Source organism: Phaseolus vulgaris, chromosome 3 (assembly GCF_000499845.2).
Source record: "Phaseolus vulgaris cultivar G19833 chromosome 3, P. vulgaris v2.0, whole genome shotgun sequence".
In the NCBI taxonomy this organism is placed as follows: domain Eukaryota; kingdom Viridiplantae; phylum Streptophyta; class Magnoliopsida; order Fabales; family Fabaceae; genus Phaseolus; species Phaseolus vulgaris.
Genome location: NC_023757.2, coordinates 5,143,449 through 5,166,960, shown reverse-complemented (window position 1 = coordinate 5,166,960; position 23,512 = coordinate 5,143,449). Strand labels below are relative to the sequence as shown.

The window sequence follows — 23,512 nt, the reverse complement described above, 5'->3', positions numbered from 1 at the left end:
GTAAAAGCTAGGGATACTATGATGTGAAAGCTAAAATCAAGAGTATTTGCTTAGCTTTCGTCTAATGTTCAGTGCACGTTTCATTTTTTCTTATGTGTGTCTTAGTAGACTTTGAAAAAAATACTAAAGGTATTATATCATATATTAGACGAAATGCTTACATCTTTCATAATTTGTTGTTTTCATAGAACTATTGTCTTACAAACAAATATGACCATGTTTTATACTCAACTGTTTTTAAACACTAATTAAAATCTTAGGGTGTTGAACTTTTCCTTAACAAATCTCAATACTAAAGTAAAGATCCTTACATGATTTAATAACACCTTAAATAACTAATTGAAAATATCATTTCATATAAAAGGAAACTTATTATTTATTCTCTATGAGATGCATTTTGTATTTGTTTTGAATTTTATTTCTTAACATGTATAATTAATATTGATGAGAAAACAAATATATACACAAGTAACAACACTAGATACAAAAACAACACAACAATAAAAAATCAAAGCTAATTGATAACTTTATCAAAATCATAAGATATACTTGAATAGTTTAGCAATAACGTTTTAATCAAATATTTTTCAATAGAAAAACAAAGAAATCACACATGGATAAAGGATCAAGAAGGGTATTTATGATTAAAATAAGAATTTTATACTTTTTATTAAGTTTTTATTGTGTTTTTTAATTTATAGATACGTGGCAAGAAGGCAGTTATAATTGATGTCGTTAAATGAATCAAAGACACACTTCGAAATACACTTTCGTAATATCAGGAAGTCACTACATGGGTGAACTGTAATCGCAGGTACCCCACCGACCAGTGAACACACGCATAGGAGAGGAAGAACTTCGAAGGATTTAGATACTACCAACATGAAAACGAATTGTGTAGAGTTTCTATATTTTTTTAGTTAAAAATTGTTTATGGACATTATTTTCTATTAATTAGATAATTTATTGGATAAGTAGAATAACTTTTATTTGATAAAAAAACAAATAAATTCATGCCAATGTGTTTGGGACTTTTTTCTGATAACTAAACAAATTCATGGAAATGTGTTTGCGGTGTGGTTCACGATTGGCATTTTGGCAAGTGAGTTGAAAGCAATCGACTGAATCAATGTAAAGTAGTAGTGCAGATCCACGTGGGAATGGTGCCTGAAGGAATAGATGAATTGAATTAAAAAATTTAAGCAAATGAAACACTTTTAATCAAATTGATTGCGTGACAGAATTGAGCGGTGACAGTGTTAAGCAGCAAAAGCAGGAGATGAATTTCGTAATCAGCGATGAATTTTAGCCAATCGTTAACACAAGATTTCATGAGAAATGGCAACTTTTTCTCAAATAAAAACACATTTTAAAGATTTTCGAAATGTGTTCAATTATTAGACGTTTGAAAAAATATTACTTTTGTAAGTGTTGGTCAATTACAAAAAGTTTCGCTAAATAAGTTCATATATATATAAGCGTTTTCACTACAAGCTAAAAGGGTCATTAATCATTTAAATGAAAATATTTAATTGAAAATAAACACTCACGCATGTCAGTGATATCATTTAATTTTGACGACCTCTCTCTAATCTTAATCATGTAGTATGTAATTGAAATTTTCTTCTGGGCGATCATTCCAAAAATGAAAACATCTTGCCATTAAACCCTACAAATGCAAATGTTTGCAATTACATAAAAAAAAACAATCGAAAAAGTACTATATTAATACTCAATTCAAATGTTGAAACAGAAACGAAATAGAACAATAAATGTCTAAACACCACCATAAACAGAAACAAACGCCATAGAGACATTACGAAAATACCACAAAAGAAAAAACAAATAACGTGCCTGGGAAACCAGACTTATTACAAAGACAACGGTTCATAACAACACGTAAACTACTCTTCTTCAACTTCATCTTTCCAGCACTTCAGAGTTGATCTAGGTGAAACACAGTCACTAATCTTTACGAATTTTTGGTAAACAACAAAACCACCCATTCCAAGCCCTTCGTGGATCCACTCTTCACGACAGTATCCCTTCACATCGACAAAACACATTTGTTCAGAGGGCTTGCTTGCACCATCGACACGAACTGCTACAGAAAATTCATTCGGAAGGAAACATGACAATACCCTGTCAACCAGGGCGTTGAGGTTTAAAACTTTAAAGTCGTACCCCACAGTTTCAAAGCTTGCATAACTGAATCCATCTTCTGGAGTAATATGAATGGTAGAAACAGCATCCCCTTCAACAGAATTCATTGAATAACCACATGGCTCAAAGTCGAAGTCGCATATATCAGAATTTGGAAGAATCTTTCTAATGCCAGAATTAACAGTCATAATGGCAGCTGAAGCAGATTGTTCTTTGTAGAATATTTGTGCTTTCTCTCTATCCAGGCCGGTCATACACATCTCTAGAGTACAAACATTGGTATCAGATGAGATTAGAGGATCAGCAGATGCAGAGTAGATATGCCATTTCTGCTTTTTGTCCGGGCTACCCATAATGAAAGCCATGCTGCCTGATCCAAGTTTCCCAAAGTAGTCATTAAGGATAGCTACTTCCTCAGTAAAGCAGCGATGAGGATGTGGCTGAGCACCAGGAAAGATGAAACTTCCCCTGGTGTACGTTACAGATTTAACTTTGAGAGAAAGCATATCAGCGAACTTCAATATGGGGGGGATTGAAAGAAGCAACTTTGTAGTCCCACAGGTTTTGATGATGATCTTGTACGCATAAACAAAGAGGCTGGACTCCGATAGAACGTAAGAGTCAACATCATCATTTGAGAGCGAAGAGACTATAGTGCAAGCAGCTGGTGTAAGGATCTCGTCCAACTGTGATTTCGTAAGAACTCTTAAACCCCTTCCTTCAGGGTCAGCAAAAAGTCCTGGTTGGGAAAAGCATATTTCCAACCTCTTTTCATAACCTTCAAATCCTATAGCAGAAACTGCCATGGTGGTATTTCAGGAGAGAAACGAACGCAGTAGCAAACGGCAGAGAGTGTCGCAAAGAGAGCAATTGGAAAGATGGAATTTGAAGGAGAGTAGTGAAAACATAAACGAAAACAAAACAAAAAAAAAGCTACTGAAACACTGCTTGCATGCAATGAACTATCAATCCAAGGAGGTATCAGGATGGCTTGCGAGCGCACTGCACAACAGTAAACAAAAACAGTTAATAGATTGGATAAAAAAAATTCAACTAAGCTGATAGAAGAAAATTCATCTAACAAGAAAATAATAACAATGAATAAGAAATGAATACTCACGTTGGAGTAAGCAGCAGATCTGAACTTCTTGATTCCACCGTTTGGTCGAATGTCTTCAATGCTGTAGCCGAGGGGAGCTTCGTAGAATAATGATTTACTACTACTACTACTGGACTTCTTTTTACCACCTTTAGACTCCATTAGTTCATTCAGCCCTGAATCACACAATCAACAGACATAAGAAATTGCCCAAACATCCAACCGAATCCAGAAAACATATCATCACTGGAAACAATGTTCACGTTAACGTTCTTCTGTATGTACAGGTATGAAGAATTATTTGTAATCGAAAAAATCGTGCAAGGTTTATCTTCGGATCCATAAAAAATGCTTCTTAAAGTCAAGCATGAGCAAGTATATAATTATCAAATTTAAATACTTCCTGAATTAATAATATTACGAATATAAGATCAAGTGTTAATATAAAAAAACGCATCCTTTAACAATCGAAAAACCTATAAAACAACGGAGATCGGTTAAAAATTTAATGCAACAGAAACGCTACGAAAAGAAGAAATTGATTAAGAAAAGCAAAAACGAAAATATGAAAAGAAAAAGAGACACAATACCACCAACTAGCCAATAAAAGGTCCCAATTAGACATCGACATGACAAACAGAAAACAAAGGCATGAGGCATGAAGCACACGAGAGAGAAAAAATTGATTGCATGCCCAACAACGGGAATTGAAAGTGCATTAGACAACGGCAATTGGTAATCATTAAAAAAATATAACAAATAAACACTTTTATGAGAGCGAAAAAGAGAGAAAAGCAAATAATATCGAAATCATTAGAACAATACATAAAGCACGCAGAAAAGCAAAACAATATCAAAATCATGTAAACGAAATATTAAAAACAAAGCACGCAAATCAACCAAAATAAACAAGAAAAAAGAAAACAGCGCATCGGATCTGGAAACCACACCGCAATGGTTACAATATACGTATACATATAAGGAAGAATTAATACCTGTTTTCCAAAATCGATTAAAATGCCGGAAAGAATTACGCTGTAAAGGAGTTCAATAATCCAAAACGAAAAGGCAGAGAATCTGAAATTTCAAAGAAACAATCAGAATCAGCGAACGGAAAATCATGCAGGAGTAAACGAATCGAACGGCGCAGAGATGGAAAAAAAATAAACTGAAGAAGAACGCTCACATATTACGAGCACAAGAGCAAACACGTTACCGAGCGAAACCCTAGAAATCAACAGAAGAGAAGAATTGAAAGAGAGAAAGGGAGAGGCGTTGAGAGAAACGTAATGAGAAAGAGTTGCGTGTGGATTGGAATGAGGGGGGCGCAGGTGAATTTATAGGGTGGAGGTGTATGCGAGGAGGGTTTGTTATGAGTTTTTTTAGGGCCGTCCGTGACTAGTGTGAGGGATGTGAAAAGACGGTCTTACCCTTACCCAGTTTCCGGGTCGTTTCATCATTGTTCTGGTGATTGGTGTGGCCGTTTTTACTATATCCTCTTTTTCGGGATTCTTCTTCCCCACAAAGTTTCTTTTTTTTATGAGTTGTTTTATTTTATTCTATTCAGCAAGATAAGATCGTGTTAAAATAACAACTAAATCTGCCACGCTATATTTTTTCTTTTATGATACGAAATGTGAGGAAAACTTGTATTTATATATAGTAAATGAAAGAAAATGAATTTGAATAAATTTTTACAACATATTATAAAATAATTTTTGTAGTTTGTTGTTTGACATGTTGAATGAAATTATGTGATTTATAAGTTTATTATTTATATTTATATTACTCTTCTTCTTGGGATATTATTATAATATATTAAATAGAATAATAATATATTCGTTTAGGGAATATATTCGTTCTTTTATTTTTTTATTTCTTAACATAATCAGATATTATTATAATATATTATTATAATAGAATAATTATTATAATATCTCATTACGGCAACTAGAAAAATAAATGCAATAGTCAAATGATAGTGTGTAATGTTGGTTTAGTCATAAACTTTGAGTTTGCAGATGAAATCCTCCAAGAAGTGTTATGTTAAGAAATAAAAAAATAAAAGAACGAAAATTAATTAATAAAAATATACCTTGAATTTTCTCTTAAATCAAGTGAATATCTTCAGATCATTGAAAAAATATTTCTTAAATTATTTCATAACTTTTATGTCATTGCCATTTCATTAAAAAACATATAACAATAAATTATTAAAATAAAAAAAAGTATATAAAAGAAAATATTTTAATTGAGATATCATATTCATTTAATTTCTTTCAAATGTCCATGTATAACAATAATATATATCACACATAGATTTATATATAAAAAATATTCAATAAAAAAATTATTAATTGACCTTTCAGGAAAGACTTATATTAAATATAACTTATCAAAAACTAACATTTGATTCAATATACAAGACATATATACCTATATTTACAACCTAAGAAAATGAATTAGATAAGTTCATTACAACTCAAGTCATATATCTACATATGATCATAATGTGTAAGAACTTCTCCTTCAATTTTCCACCTCCTCGTATATTAATCTATGGACTTAGGATATTAGTGAAGCAAGGTGATCTCTCTGACAACATATGTGTCAATACTTAATACACAAATCAAACAATAGTTCACATATTATCTCAATATGTAACCACATATTCATACAAATTCCATCAATATCAGTTAGCATCGTCATATAATATAACTTATTTAAACAAAAAATACAAAACTAATTAAATATACATCTTAATATTCATTTCATGTTTAAACTAAACATTCATATATAATTCAATCCATTGTAGATACAACAAGAAAAAAAGAAAAAAATGTTTAAGCTTGAGCGAGAATATTTTAGCTGGAGTGAAAAAATTTCACTTTCTATAAAACATGGTTGGAAACAAGGTTTAGTTGTCGGGCTATATTTGCTTGAGCGAGAATTGCCTCGCTTGAGCGAAAATATTAGAAAATCAACCCATGCTACAAAACAAATCCATTTTCTAAATTTTATCTAAAATTAGTTTAATAATTACAATTGTCAAATGTAGTAATCTAACACAAAATGAGAACATACAACAAATTCCATTCAATCAAACTATATAAATCCCATTTCAAACTCAAACATTTAAAACATGTTCAATAATTTACAATCCTATATAAAACTCAAAATATTGTGGTCATGTCACCTTCACATTCAAATCATCTATCCCAAGGTTCTATAAAAAAAGAACATAATAGTTTCCCTAACCTGAAATTTCTTATTTTAAACAAAGTTTCAGGTCAAGCAGGAAAAAAAACTCAAACTCTAGAGACTTAGAGAAATGTATTCAAATATAAACAAATTTCAATGAGGTTAACCAAGTTGAGAGGATAATTTTTATCAACTATCCCCATCAAGATTGATGACAAAATCATAAGGATTTCTGCTTGAATGAAAATAGACTCAAGAATAAAGGTGGTTTCTTGCTTTATTTTTACTTGAGCAAAAATTCTATTACTTGAGCGAAAATTGACTAGAGACCATTATAAACTTTCAACCACAATTTCAATTGAGTGAGGAAAAATTCGCTTTACCAAAATTCTGATAAAGGAAAGAGACTTGACTCTCGTTTCTATCTTTGCTTGAGTGAGAAAATCTCACTTGAACGAAAATATCATTTAAAACATTTATGCAACAAAATCAAAATAGTGCTAAAAATTTACCACTTTCATTATAATGTATGCAACGTTCTAAAAAAAAACTTAAAATGGTTAAATATAACTACAAATTGTTCAAACACCATACTCCACTCATTCTAACTCAATTTGGATCATTCAAGCTCAATACAACATTCCTTCACCTGGAATTCTTAAATCAATCCATATTTTACTTTGGCAAGACTATCTTTACTCATGTAATCCATATTCAAAACTTAATTTAAATCATACCACAACTCAATTTAAAGTAGATGTTCCTGTTAGGGAGATGGGACCTAGAGAACTATTGAAGTCTTCGTCTTCCTCCTTCGGTCATGCAGGTTGTTGGGTGCTTGATTGTGGTCCTTCTCGTCTTCATGTTTCTCCTTCGGCTCTCGGTCTCGGGTGAACACCGAATGGGGGGTACCTGCGGAAGGCACTCTGACGCTCAAGTCAGTAAAGCGGATGATCGGTATTCAGGAAGGTGCACAGTAATAAATGACATACCTTTCTCCTTGGGATGTGTGCTGTTTATATTATTTTAATGGGCTTACCTTATTGGGCCTGATTAGTGGAGTGGATCTCACTTATGGATGTATTACCTAATCCTTAATGACGGATTAACTTCACTGACCTTGGTTTGAGCATTAATGGATGTATGGGTCGGCCGACCAGACCGACCGTGGCGATTCCCCTCGTCTCGATCAAGTTTCCGTGGTCTCGACCAAGTCTCTCAGGTCTCGGTCAGGCTTTCCTGGTATTGGTCGTCTCGGTCAAGTCTCTCAGGTCTCGGTCAGGTTTCCTTGGTCTCGGTCAGGTAGACAAGGTCTCGAGCAGCTGGGTGGGTCTTGGTCAGGGAAACCGAGTGTCGGTCTCGCCCATACCAGTACAGTAGACCTCCACTCAATATATGGACATGCATAATTTTTCATCATGCCAACACTTTAACAACATTAATGAGTTCAAACTATTCCAATTAACTATTTATAACTTAAAAACACATAATTAAACCCTTTTAACTCAAAACAACATTCTTACTTTAACACATAACATTATTTCTTACAAAATATAATCAATGAATTTATTTTACTTTCAAAACTAACTTAAAAGGAGAACTCCAATTTAACATGCAACAATTTAGTATTCAAAGTTACTTAAAAATCCAAATCTAAAACATGCAACATAAGAACTATCATACTAAAACCCTCACAAGTAAACCAAATCTTATTCCAAATTCAAAAATCATCAAGGGTGACTTTCCTTACCTGAAAAATCTAACTACTTTAAGCCAAATTCTAACAAGCTCTGTTTTTAACACAAGAAACTCAAACATGTTCACAAAAAGTTATGATCATCAAATTAAAGGTATCAATATAACCCTAGAATAGTAGAGATTCAACTTTTTCCTTCAAACTCCACATGCAACACACATCTCTTAAAGAATGCAAATCACTCACAAGTAAACAACTAAAGAAAAATGGGACAAAGAAAAATTTGCATTAAAAGTAAATATGATAGACTCAGGTCTGGAAAATGATGAATAGTTAACTTAGAATCTCAAAGAAAAGGTAGATAAAGTTTGATTTTAGAAAAATGATATTTTCACAAAATAAAGTAAGAATACACTACAAAAAAATCATTAAATAAAAACTAAATGTAGAGACAAAAAATAATTAGTCACTATATTGTCTAAATTAAATATTATTTTAGAGACTAAAAAAATTATTAGTATCTAAAGTAACTTCTATTATTAATAAAATTTATAAATTAGTTTCTAAATTGTTATCTAATTAGTTACTAAGATTCTAACTACCAAATCTATAATCTAAAGCAATTGGTAGTTTAAACATTGCTAGTTAAAACCTTGGTAGATAGAATCTTAGTAACTAATTAGATACCAATTTAAAAACTTATTATTAATAATAAAAATTACTTTGCCGATCAAAAAATAATAATAATAACTACTCTACATACCAATGATTTTTTGTAGTCTCTAACACAATATCTAATTTAGTCAATATAGTGATTAATTATTTTTTGTCTCTAAAAATTATTTCTATTTAATGATTTTCTTGTAGTAATAGTTAAATTTTTTATTTATAAACTTTTTAACTTAACTAATAAAATATTTATATTTTATCTCGTTTAAACTACTTGTGGTCATTTTTAACATTTTTAAATTTTGTAAAGAATATAGAGAAACATTTACATAGTGAAAGTTATTATATTTTAATCCAACTATCACCACAAGAAAATCATTAAATACCAACTAATTTTAGAGACAAAAAGTAATTAGTTGCTATAGTGACTAAATTAAAGACTTCAGATATTAAAATAAATTTTTTGTTTTTAAACTAGTTTCTATTATTATTAAATAGTATATAAATTTGGTAGCGAAAACCTTAGTAGCTAATTAGATATCAATTTAGAAATTATTTAACAATAATAAAAATTCTTTTAGAAAAAAAAAATTCTTTTAATCTCTAAAATGGTGTCTAATTTAATGACTATAACAATTAATTATTTTTTGTCTTTTTTCTATTTATTGATTTTTTTTAGTATATGAAATTTAAACGTGTTTTAATAGTTTAACGTTTCAAAAAGGAACTATTAACAATTTAAAATAATTAAGACCGTTAAATTTGAAAGTATTAATTTTACCTAAAAAGCATTTATAATATTTTAAAAGTTAATATTTTAAGAAAATTATTTCCAACAGTTTTATAGAATAAATATTAATACATGAGTTTAGTTCTTTAATTTTCTTTGTCTGTTAGTTAATAGTTTTAATAAAGCAGTTAAAATATTTAAAAACAAATAACAACTTAAAATAATTAAAATACTATCATTGATAGTTTCAATAAAAATATATAATTTTTTTTATAAAGGTTAGAAACTTTTTAAGAATTATTTTATACCACCTTTTAAATAATTAAATTTACCAAATTTTAATTTCATTATTTTTTTCATCAACGCTTTCTTAGAATTGCCAATCGCTCATAATATATAGGAAAAGTTTTGGAGGATAATTTTTTATATCAAAGTTTTTATTATTTTATAATAATATATATTCTTTGAATTATAAATTTTTAAGAAAATGAAACTTTAGAAATTTAAAAAAGTAAATTTATCACTTAAAATTATAAATTTTTAAATTATACTTACGATGGAAGAAATTTGAATCCTTTATACTTTTTATTTTCTCACATTTACGTGGAAACATATAAAATACATAAAAAGGAATGATTGAATTGCGTATTTAAAACTTTGAAATATTTTTATAATTCGAAGTCCAAAGGGATATTGTCAAACACTGATTTTGACCTAATAAAGACACTGTCAAAATATTTTCGCAATTCTTTTTTGAAAGACTTTTATTATTTTTATTAGGTGCATATGAATACAAAAGATATAACAATACAAAAGGATTTCTTTCTTTTGTTATTTTTATATTATTCAAGATGATGTCTTGTCTTATTTTGTTACCCATTCTCAAATCTTTCTAATAAAAAATAAAATGAATTATATTGATGAAATGTTATTTGTATCTTGTTTTGATATGATGTTTATTTTATGATATTTGTTATCATCTTCCTATTTTGCCTTGTGTAAATGATAAAATTAAATACATCAACTTAAATAGATTGAGGCACCAAACTTTTAAAATTCCTCTATTCATTAGAATAGTTTTTCGGGAAACATTTTTTTAGGAAAAAGCCTATCAACCTTGACATTTGTTTTGGATATGGAAGACCTAGTGATGGAAAACCATCCAGTCACCACATTGTTGACTAAGAAGAATGGAGAAGACAAATCCTCACAAAGGAATAACCAACAATTAAGAAAAGAATATTAAAATTCTTTCCTTCTTTTTAATCTTGTAAAAATGTATAGGAACTAGGATTTTTGTTGTCTAGAAGAATAGATACATGTGGACTTAATTTGGACTTGAATAGGCCTCATTTAGAGAGTTTAAGCCTCAATTGGAAGTCAATGTGCAGGAAGTCAAAAACCATAATTTGAGAGGCAATAAGAAAGATTACATGTTCTCCTACAAGGCCACATGACCAAGCAACAAGTGGAGGAGCATTGAAGCTTATAAACACTTGAAAAATCAAATAATTGAGCAATGTGAGACTTGCTTTGCATGGAGTGACGAAAATACAGTGCAACTGCACTTTTCACAATTAGTCTCGCATTCCCTAGTGCATAAAATGTTTTGAGTCTTTCATCTTATAAATAGAAGTCTACCCCCTCTTTGTACTCACTTGGGAAATGAATAAGAATTGAACTTGCATAAAAGTTTGTCTTGTTTTTCAAAGTAACTTAAAAATGTGAGTATCATTCTCCTAGATTATCCACCAAGGAAATTTTTTTGAAAGTGGAAACCTCCCAAATTTCTCTTTTAAAGCTTGGAAAAAAGTTTTACGTTCTTTTGAGTCTTCCGTTGACGTTTGAAGGGTGCTTCCATCACCTAGTCATACTAAAAGGACCAATATATGACTTTTTATATGTCTCCTACCATCAATATTAATCTTTTAATCAATATGTTTGCACCGAATATGTAAAGAATATAGTAGTATTAAGAAATAAAACACACACATTGTAACACCCCAAAAATTCACTTCCTACCATATTATAAACACATTAAAGGTCATGCACAAAGCTTATAGTAATTCCAAATGTAAAATTAAATATACATATCATATAACTATAAATACAATTTTTTACAAAAGGAGGATCAAAATAAAATAAATCTATCATTTCTAGATGTTGTTCCTGCACATGTACTTATATATACTCATGTATATAGTACAATCATCGCAACTCATAATACAAACAAACACATGTCAGGGTATTCTATTGAAATAAATTTCTAACATATGAAAATATAAGTAAAATTAGATTAGTAATTCATAAATAACCAAATTTCTTTTTAATCAAACATAGACATACAAAATCCTTGTACCAACTCACAATAATCCAATTTCATTCTAATACCAATATACAATAACCATATAGACCACATATAGATATATACATGAAGAACTTCAACAATCATATAGAACACACATGGATCTATACATCAAGAAAATTCAACAACCATATGGACCACACATGCATCTATACATCAAGAACATTTAACAACCAGAACATCAACTAACGTTTTTTAGAAGATCTGTGTTAAATATGTCCTACCAGAGACTAACATCTAACCCAATCCAGTACTTAGATTTACAAGCAAATTCAATAACCATTGTATTAGGGTAAGTTAAATACAACACAGATCATGCATTTACATATGTCACAGTGTGCAATAACTCCTTCATCAACTTCTCACCACCTAATACCTTAGTCTATGTGACTTAGACCATCAGTGAAGTTAGAGGATCTTTGTTACAAGATAAGTTTTAATACGTAATACACAAATCAAACAACACTTCATACATTATTCCAAATGTATTAACTTAATTTCATACAAATTTCATTATTCTCATTAACCATTCTCGTACAATACATATCATCTAAAATAATTCATAAATCAATTGAATAGAAAAACTAATATTCACTTTACATTTATAAAAACATTCATACATAATCCAATTCATTAAAGAGACAAGAAGAAAAGAAAAGAAAGGAAATATTTTTTTTAACTTAAACGAAAATGAGCTTGGTTGAGCGAAAATATTTTAGCTTGAGCTAGAATTTGACTAAAGAGGGTTGATTTTTAATGTTGTTTTTGCTTGAGTGTGAATTGTCTCGTTTGGATGAAACTATCAGAAAATCAATCTAAGAAACGGAATCAAATGTGTTTTCAAAGATCTTTTCATAAACATTTTAATAATATAACTTCTAAATAATCCAAAATTATCAATCAAAACTATAATTTGTTCAAACATTACCCTTTAATCATTTCAATACAATCTCAATAATTCAAACTTAGTTTAACTAATTTTATATTTTAACATGCATAATCCAGTGACTAGATTAAATTCGTATATAAATAAGTTATCCTACAATTCTATAAAAAAAAAACATATATAGTTTCCCTTACTTGTAATTTCTCATTCCAAGGAAATTTCAGTTTAAGTAGGGGAGTCACTACAAAATCTGAAGATCTAGAGTAAGGTATCCAAGTATCACCAAATTTAGTATAATTTTAACCAAGTTGAGAGAAACACTTTTCTCACTTGACCTCACTAAGATTGATGGTCAAATCATATGAAAAATTAAAGATGAAGGAATATTTAGAGTAAAAATAAACTTACTTTGTATTAAAATCTGATAAGGTAAAAATAATCCCTGACTCCTCAGCCTCTTCAATGTGTGATCAAATTTTAATAAATGGGAGCTACACACACAATAAATTATAACAAAATGTGTTAAAGGATGTTATATCATTGATTATAATTTTCTTTATCAACTTTTTTTTATTGATGTCAGATAGAAAAATTATTTTGACGAAATTGACAAAAACCTAATCAAAATGTAGCTCTCATAAATATTGATTGATAAACAACATTGACTAATATGAACTTAAAATAAACCAATTTTATGTCAAAAGAATTTTTTGTATTTGAGATACCAGCAAAACATACTAATGTTATGAAAGCTTGAATAATGTCAATTAGAAAATATCACTAGTCTATATTGGTAAAAAAGATAACTCCAACAATACTAACAATATTAAGATCTTGGTTTAGTTGATAGTGTGAGTTGAAACCGAAGCTAAAAGAACACTTTAAAAATGATATACATGAATTTAAGAATATAAAAATTTTCAAAATCCTATATTTTAAATCAAAATTTCTAATTTCAAATTTAAAATAAACAAATTATTATTATAATTTTTTTAAAATGTGTAAACGATGATAAATATTAAATAAATTATTTTCTTAAAAATTTCGACTCCAATACACGATTCTCTTTTTTTCATTTTCTATCTCAACACCATCGTGTTATAAGGAGCATAGTTGTGTCATTTAAATAAGTACAAGTTTCTTTGAGAAATTTTTTGCATCTACGATATCAAAGAGAAAGAACTGTGTATTTATACATTTGTAAGAAAATTTAAAATATTTTTAACTATGTTTTATTCTTATAAAAGTTACATATCATTATTTGTATTATTTGCATTCCTATAATGAGAAGTGAATAACATACATACACTCATTGTAATTGTTTCTACTAGGGAGATGGGACTTAGAGAACTACTGAAGTCTTCTTCTCCTTCCTTCGGTCGGGCAGGTGACTGGGTGATGAGTTGGGATTCTTCTCGTCCTCCTGTTTCTCCTTCGGCACTCGGTCTTCGGGCGAACACCGGATGGTGGCGTACCTGCGAAGGCACTTCGACGCTCAAGTCAGTAAAGCGGGTGATGATGCTTTGGTAGGTGAATAGTAATAAATGACGTACCTTACTCATTGGGATGCGTGCTATTTATATTATTCTAATGGGCCTACCTTGTTGGGCCCGTTTATCAAGGTGGATACCTCTTAGGGTTGCATTACCTAATTCTTAATGATGGATTAGTTTCGCTTACCTTGGTTTGAGCGTTAAGGGTAACCAGGACTGGCCGTCGGCCATCAACCTTAGGTACGAGTCGGCCATCGGCTAGGTTTGTCCGATCTTGGTCGTCTCGGCCAAGTCTTCGGAGGTCTCAACCAACTGGGTCGTCGGCCAAGTCTCTCAGGTATTGGGCAGGGTCTCGATCATATTGATCCGGTCTCGGACAGGAAGACCAGGGGTCGGCCTCGCCCATATCGGTACAGTAAGCTTCATTGTAACTTCCATTTTTTATTCTAATTTATTTACAACTTAAAGAATATTCTCGATTTCTAAGAATATTCCCTCATCATAATATTTTTGTGAATTAAGTTCTCAAAAATATAATCATAACATGAAACAATAACTCCTTTAATATTCCTTGATAAAGGTAGACAAAAATATCTATTTTAGAATTTTATATGCCTATTTGCTAGTATGATCGTGCTTTCTATTTAAAGTATTAACTATGTTTACTTTTTTTTTCATCCTTTTGAGCATGATTATCGCAATTTAACTTGAAATTTGAGTTTTGTTAAAACAATACATGCTAAATATTATTAATTTCAGATATAAAAATAATTTGATCATCATAAAATGTCAATTTATCATAAGAGAATATGAAAAATAGAAAGAAGATGGAAAAAAATATAAAGAAACGAAGGAAAAAGATAACAAAGGGGAAGATATGTACCATAAAATATAGGAAAAGAAATACGTGAATGTTACATAAAATAGAAGAAGCGAGAAACATATGTGTGGCAGAAATAGTGTCTGAAGAAAGGGTAATTTTGACTTTTGGAATAAAAAAGAGAGTTTCTTGATTTAGTGAGTTACAAGTTTTCTCTTTTCTTTTCTTTTCTTTTTCACATATTTTATGCTATCCGTAACCATCAAAATACTTACTTCAATATTTGATTATATTTTATTAGGTCCAAAAAATTATAAATATAATTTTATTTTTTAGGGAGTAAATTCAATTTATTTTTTACTTACTCAATTCTACTTACTTAAATATTATCATATTTCTCTAAAACTTCTTACTGACTTTGAATGTAAGTGAGTATTTTACAGGTAGATTAGTACTCGATTCTCATCATTAAAACTCGACAATCCTTCACAAAAAGGTCAACTCCCCTATAACAATTCAGTCATCCACCTAAAACTATTGCAACTCAGCTTCACTAAGAATATTTGGCGCCTACTGTGGAGCCTCAATAAAACTCATCACAGACCACTCTTACTAGAAGCCAAACTATCATCATGACTTCATTAAATCTTAAGATGGACTCATCAAAACACTCAAGAATTTTTTTTCTTCTAGAAAAACAAGGACATTTTCCAACACACTATCGTAACCATACAACAACGATAAGCGGAGGAAAATTCCTTGGTTTTGTTATCTCTCAACAAGGTATAATACAACTTAAAAATATACTATAGTTGATTCAACTTATTGTAATGGAAGGATGTAGTCTTTTTCCTTAACTCAGTATTTGTCCCTAAGGAGGGTTTTTCCGAGCAAGATTTTAATGAGGCACATTCTTGAAATAAAATTTTCTTTTTCATATTTAAGAAATTACATTCAAAGTTGTTCGAAGTCGTTTGAAAATAAACAACCAACACATTGGATGAAAGAAAAGTTATTTGATATCGTTTGAAAATAAACGATCACTACGTTGGATCAAAGCAATACATTTGTTTGAAAAAAATGATCATCACAATTCGAGATCTTTTGAAAATAAATGGTTACTGTATCAAATCATAGGACGATATCTTTTGAAAATAAGCAACCATCAAAATTCGAGTTTGTTTGAAAATAAACAACCTTTACAATGAATTGTAGCACAAAGTCATTTGAAAATAAATGACCATCATTCAAAGTTGTTTGGAAATAAATAACTACCACTGATCGGATCAAAGTAATTCGATAATCGGATCAAAGTAAATTAATTAGTGGATATAATCAGATCAATGTAATTCGATTATCACCACTTAACAAATCAAAGTCATCTGATTATCTCAACTAATCGAATCAAATTAATTTGGTTAATACATTAAAAAACGAACACAATGAGATGTTCAGATCAAAGTAATTCAACACTTCGATCAAAGTAATTCAATTGAGTTCTTGAGCTTGGGAGGCTTATGTATTATACAGTATTGAAAATATTAAAAATATAATATCTACTTGATATAGTTGGAGAAACTACCTACAAATCCAAATAACTTGGATTCACTTGAAAACTAATTTTTATTATAACAAAAATGAACTCAATATTTGATAACACACTACTCATCCCAATATTGAGTAACCATATTTTAGGCCCAAAATCCTATAAATGCAATTTTATTCTTCATGGATTACACTCAATCTAATTTTTACTCACTTAAATACTATCATATTTCTCTAAAAATTCCTAATAACTTGAGTGTTGTAAAATTTTATTTATAAGTAGATCACCACTCAATTTTCATCATTAAAGCTTAACAATTCTTCATAAAAAAGTTATCTCCATGAACAACTCGATCATCCACCTCAAACGATTCTAACTCATTTTTCATTTTCGATAAGAACAAATTATTATTATTTAATTTTTAAACTAAATAATCTAAAAGAAACTCTACTTATACTACATTTCTTTCTTATTAGTCTCCAGCAAAAGAATTTGGAAAACTTTTCTTTAAGAAACAAACACTTAACAGCTGCTTTTAATAATATAATAATATTTTTAATTAAAATAAAATAAAAATAAATAAAATATTAATTTATTAGGATGTTAGGTATATGTATTCACTTTGCACACAAAACTTATATAAAAATAAAATTCATAATAAATAAATAATTTTAATATATAAACTTAAAATTTGTGCAGACCATGCACCAAGTACGTATACATTTGAGAATATAAATAGAATACAAAATGAAAAATTAAGAAAAATTGCATGCATGAATCCATTGCACGCTAAAGGTGTGCTTCAAATTGAGTTCAATGCATGTATCCAAAGTCTTTATACTATAATGATAATATTTTTTTGTCATTCTTCCTTTTAAGAAATTATGACTACCTTTTGAGTTATTTAATTCACCAATTAGTCAAACTATTTTTCCCTTATCACCACTAATCTCGTTTCTCTTTTAACCATTCATATCATGGTATATTCTTCCTTTTCCTCATAATCATCATCATAACAAAGTGGTAAAATAAAGGATTAACCAAAAGCTTTCATATAAAAAAAATTCAGTTTTTTTATTCTCAATATTTAATAAGCATGTCATAATTTGAATTATATATTACTATAATTATTACATGTCAATACCATTCATTAAAAAATAACATCGTTATTGTCAAGGAAAAAATTAATATATTTGTTGAAAGTTAAAAATAAAATACTGAAATTTTTTTGGGAAACCAGATCAATTTTAGAATTATCAAAAACTTATTTAAATTTAAAATAAAAGCATAGTAACCCACTAAAAATAAAGCATGATTTTCTTTTAACAAGTATAAGATTTAAAATTGAGAACTAATCTTTTTAAGAAATTAGACACTCATTTAAGAAATTAATGTTTCAAAAAATTGGTGTTATTATTATTATTATTATATAATTGTAGAACAAATTCTTAACCATAACTTATCTAGTGGGTAATTCGTCTAAAGCTTCAATGAAAAATGATATGTTCGATTTCAATGTGCTCAACTTTTTTGGTATTAACACTCGTACTGGTAAAGTTTTACGTCCTCTTCCTGTTAGATGAGAGTTTCCTTCACCAGCCTGGGTTAAAATTAACATTGATGGGGCTGCTAGGGGGTATCCTGGTCTTGCTACTTGCGGAGGTATTTTTCGTGGGAGTATGGGGGAATTTATTGGAGCTTTTTCTGCATTTCTTGAAGTTCAGACTGCTCTGGTTGCTGAGTTTTATGGGGTTATACATGCTATGGAAGAAGCTCAAAAGATGGGGCTTACTAATGTTTGGTTGGAATGTGATTCTGCTTTGGTTTGTGCTGCGTTTACTGCTATGACAACTATTCCTTGGATGCTTCGTAATCGATGAAATGCTTGTCTTAATTACTGTGGGAAAATTAGGTTTACGGTTACTCATATTTTTCGTGAAGGAAATGCGTATGCTGATAAGTTGGCTAATTTATGATTTTTTCATAGAGAGCCTTTTCTTTGGTATAATAGGCTTCCACCTTGTCTATTATTAGAATTCTTTATGAATAGGTATAGTCTACCTATGTATCGTTTTTGTTAACATATGGGTTTTGTCTAGTCCTCCCGTATTTTTGTATTTTCTTTCTTTTTTTTTTCTTTTGTTCAATAATATTTTTTTCATGTGATTATAAATGATTGTTGTAACTTGAGGTGTCAGCCTAACTGAGATCTTAAGTTGCATAATGATACTTAACATGGAAGCTTTTATTTAAAAAAAAAAAAAACCATATTCTTAGATTAAAAAAAAATATTGTAAACTTATAGCTTCCGACAAAGGAAAGAAAGAAAAGAAAAATGATGTGTCCCGTTTCAGTGTCCGATTTGTCCAAATTCGAACCGAAGAAGAGATTACGAATTTTGTTTTTAATTAATGTGTATTTAATTGGGTTTTAAAATATTAAAAAATGTATTATGGTATTTAATAAAACAATTTAAAGATCGACTGCTTTTTATATAATATTCAATCAATAGTATCAAGATTTTTTTTATCGGGAAATAAAATTTGTTTAGATTTTAAAAGTGTAATAAAGAATAATGATTTTCAGAATCATAAAGATTTTAATGAATTATTTTATTAATTGAACTTTTATAGATTTTGTATTACTTTTAATAAATATTTTTTATGTACTATCCATATAAATGCTTGTTACAATTTAACTTAATAAGTAAGTATTTAATATTATAAGTGAGCGGCAATTAAGCCAGATCATATAATTAAACAATACCTTTATGGTCATCATAGTTATTTTAATATTTTATTAACTTTTTATACAACATAAATATATTATGACTTTTAGAAAGTATTAATTTAACTTTTTTTACTCCCTTATAATCATAAATATTATGTAATCTTAATAACTTAAATATCGTAAATAAAGTCTTTTACATGTGAATTTCTATTTTCTCTTAATACTACGAAATTCGATTCATCAAAAATTCTTTCCACTCAAAATTCTCATAATCTATTTTTCGCAAGAACATTTGGTGTCCACCATATAGATAAAAATATTTTCCTGATCCATAAATCCCAAATAATTAGACAAAAAAACCCATAAAAATATTTTGTTTTATTTATCAATATGAGAGAAAGTTAAAACTATAAATATATCAACAATCATAAAAAAAAAAATTGTCAATTTTTCATTATAAAATGTTTATTTATTTTTGTAAAATAATTTTTAAATTTTTCTTGTTCAAATTCACCATACCTTATATCAATCAATTACTATATTAGTATATTTGCATTTTTGTTGTGTTCTTCATTCTCAAGTGTCAAAGGACAGTGAAATGTCGATGAATGATTGCAGAAAACTGAAACATATTAAAAGGTGTATGATTTAATATGATTGAGTCAATTTGAGGGTTTAGATTATTAGGAGGAGGCATGAGAAAGAGAGAGAGGAATCAGATCCTAGTAGGAAAGATAGGGATTGGCTAGTGAGATTAGGATGAGACTGCAGATAAAGATTCCACCTCACGTGACACACACTTTTCTGAATTTTTCCTTTTCCTTTCTTTTCCATGTGTCCAAAATTCACCAATAATATAACTCAAATAAACTATATAAGTCAAAACTATTTTTTATCTTCAGAATCAATTCTCTAGATTGATTTCTAAATCTAAACTACAAGATCATATAAGAGCTATTTTTAGCCATATTATTATTGTTAACAAGTTGATGAAGTTGGAGGTATCCTTGCTTGAAGAAGAGAGGTTGAATAATCAAGTTGGGTATTCAATCATACGTGGACAACTCAAATTTTTTATAAAATCACATTATAACTTTTAATATTATTATTTTAATATTTTTTTATATCATTTAATTTTAAATTTATATATATTTATTTCTAATAATAAATCTATTACATCAAAAGTAGTATACAGTCAAGTTTGATGAAGTTGGAGGTAAAGTTCCTCGAAGATGGTATGTTGAATAAAGCCTTGTATATCGGATTTTGCAATATATTCATCTTTTATGTGCTAGACATTCAAAATAAAAAGTTTAAAATTTGGAATATTTCAATTTGTTTTTTCTTCTAATATGTTTAAGAAACTAATTCGAAAGTATTTACAATATGAGTTAGTAAAAAATAAATCAAAAGCATAATCATAAAATATTTTTGTTCTGGAAAGTATGTGATGCTAAAAACATAGTACTTGATATTTTCAATTTTTCAATTCCTTTTTGTTTAAAAAAGATTTAGAGATATTTGCAATACATCACAACTGATAAATTTGTTTAAGCAAGATAATTCTGAAAGGGATAATAAAGATATTTTTGTTTCGTAGAAACAAATTGTTAATATCTTTTTATTCCACAAAACTTGCAGATAAAATCTTGTTGTTTTTTTTTTATATAATATCCTTTTTGTTGAATTTGCTTTTAGCATATACATACATTTAGAAGATTTTGTTTTTCACAGATAATTGTTTAAAGAAACCTATTACACGTTCAATTTGTTTATCAAGTTGTCTATCATGAACAATCAATCAAACCGTCTTTCATGAATAAGAGTTGTAGATGTTCAAAGGCTCTACTAGATACTACAGTTGTACAAAAAATTATTAGATCATTCAAATCACTAATAAAACATTCAGTCTGAATTCTATTATGCAATTAACAAGTCTTATCATATTGTCTATCATGAACACATGTTGTAGATGTTCAAAGAGTTTATTGTGTACTCTAGTTGTACAAAACATTGTTAGAATAATCAAGATACAAAAAAAAAAAAATATTCATGTTGTTTTTGCAATCATCAAAACATAAAAACATAAACTCCACATATAATTTTTTGCTTGTTAGGTAGTCTAGTGTCTCAATAGATTGTTTAGAGGCTTAATAAACCGTCTAGGCGCGGATCATCCAAGGTCTTAACAATCTCCCCCTTTTTTATGGTGACAAAAACAACTTTCAATGTGTGTCTTAGAACACATTTAACCATTAAAGCATACACATTAGTAACAATCAAGTGATATAGTCTGTAGTAGATAAATTTTCCAACTCTCGGGTGTTTATACTTGTGTATATGCACTCAAAAGAACTTTATGCATGAAAACACTACTATAACCTTAGCAAGACTCTAATATCAACAACATTTGAATAACATGCAATCAAATATCAAGATGTCTATATATAAACGGTAATGGAGCCAAGGTAAAGGGGGAAAAATGAAAGATAGGATGCTTAATCACATAGAGAATAAAGAAGCAATGGGGTGAATCCAAAAATTAATGTAAGTAGAACACAACTATCTTTTTAAAAAGAATACTTTAACATTATTTTTATTTCTTTTTGTCTCTCTAAGCATTTCTCATTTTTTTTCTTTAATTTTTTCTTTCTTTCTTTTCTTTCATATCTTTTCCATCTTTATTTTTTTTTGTCAACAAATATTTATTTACATGTGTAGGCTAAAATCCAATACACCCTCACACTCGTTCAAAAACCAATAAAACACAAATTTTATTTACGAAAAAATAAGAACAAAAATAAATATAAATTTAACTTCAAAAATAAAAAATGAGTACCCCCAAACTGGTAACACCCTATCTTGAGTTTTACCTATTTTCTTGTAATAGGTTTTATTTATTGGTGTGACTTGATCTACAAGTGTGCTTAATAACATATTTGTTATAACTTTTAAAAGACTAACAAATTTAGTGTTGTTTGTCTAAAGAAAATTTATATTATTATGTAATATTTATAATTATTACATAATATAAGTATGGCTTTTATAAAATTATAATATACAATATAAAATAATAAATTACTTTTTTTAAAAAATAAGGTCTTTAAACAAGCATATATTTATCTTCCAATAGTATTATAATAAGTTTTAGCTTATATGTACATAAACATGTCTAATAACTAAGAAAAATAAATAAATATATAAGTTTAATACATTTTAAAGCATTTAGTTTAATATAACGTTAATAATAATAATACGATGTTATTATTTCTATTTAGTTAAATAAACTTACATATATGTCTATATCACTTTTTGCATGATTTTGAGTCTGAACTTTTAATTAAATATGATAATATGGCCTAATTCTATTAATACAATTTCTATGTACCTTTTATTTTTATTTTAGGGGTAAACTCATTCAACTTGTTAGTTTTGATGTGCTAAATTGGCTAGTCTTGCCCAATTCATTGCCAATGTTGAGAAATTCCAATGGACAAAATTGATTTGTCTGTATGGCCCTTATATCAAGTCACTAACTTTTAAATGGGACAAAATTTAAAATAATATATTTACACTTTAATTCATTTGATATACAAAAGGAGTAAATATTTAAATTGATTCCTAAGAAATAAGTGTAATAGTTAATAGGTTTCTGAATAAAATTTTCATCTGAATAAATCATTGAAAATTTTATCTGCTTACATATATATAAAATCTTTTTAAGTTCTTAAAGTCAATTTTGTTAGTAATCATGGTAATTAAGTCTTATTATTTTTAATAAAATTTTAATTTGTTTACTTTTCTTCGAATTTTTGTTAGAAAATTTAACATAAATTATTCTCGACGAATCTCTTAAAGAACTTAAATTCATCTCAAAGTACTCAAATTCATTGAATGACTTTTAAGTCAAATGATCCACATATAAATAACTCATTTATTTATTTATATTTTATCATTTTAGTAGTTGAGGTTGATTTACTATCAAGTTAGATAATTTATGTTTTTGTTTGGATTGGGGAGGTCTCCTTCACTGATCAAGTATGATCTTCAGTTCTTTGGATATTAGTAAGTATCTATGTATTGTTATTGGTCTCCGATTAGAATTCAGAAGTAC

General features: G+C 28.5%; 1 protein-coding gene and 2 long non-coding RNA genes across 3 annotated transcripts; all 3 read right to left on the bottom strand.

The window, feature by feature from the left end:
• Positions 1-943: 943 nt before the first annotated feature.
• LOC137806399 (uncharacterized) lies at positions 944-1,679 on the bottom strand. Its single transcript, XR_011080339.1, has 2 exons — positions 1,551-1,679; positions 944-1,167 (listed from the first exon to the last, which is right to left on the bottom strand). It is a non-coding gene; the product is annotated as an uncharacterized lncRNA (long non-coding RNA).
• A 17-nt stretch (positions 1,680-1,696) lies between these two features.
• Positions 1,697-3,438, bottom strand: LOC137806397 (S-adenosylmethionine decarboxylase proenzyme). The gene is made up of 2 exons (XM_068606509.1): positions 3,284-3,438; positions 1,697-3,165 (listed from the first exon to the last, which is right to left on the bottom strand). Exon 2 carries the CDS (start codon positions 2,967-2,969, stop codon positions 1,905-1,907), a length of 1,065 nt encoding a protein of 354 aa, XP_068462610.1. The 5' UTR covers positions 2,970-3,165; positions 3,284-3,438; the 3' UTR covers positions 1,697-1,904.
• An 866-nt stretch (positions 3,439-4,304) lies between these two features.
• On the bottom strand, positions 4,305-4,591 carry LOC137806398 (uncharacterized). The gene is made up of 2 exons (XR_011080338.1): positions 4,449-4,591; positions 4,305-4,339 (listed from the first exon to the last, which is right to left on the bottom strand). It is a non-coding gene; the product is annotated as an uncharacterized lncRNA (long non-coding RNA).
• Positions 4,592-23,512: the final 18,921 nt, after the last annotated feature.

Bases quoted from the DNA above. Each gene is read 5' to 3' on its own strand.
- LOC137806397 (XM_068606509.1), bottom strand. From the start codon at position 2,969: ATGGCAGTTTCTGCTATAGGATTTGAAGGTTATGAAAAGAGGTTGGAA.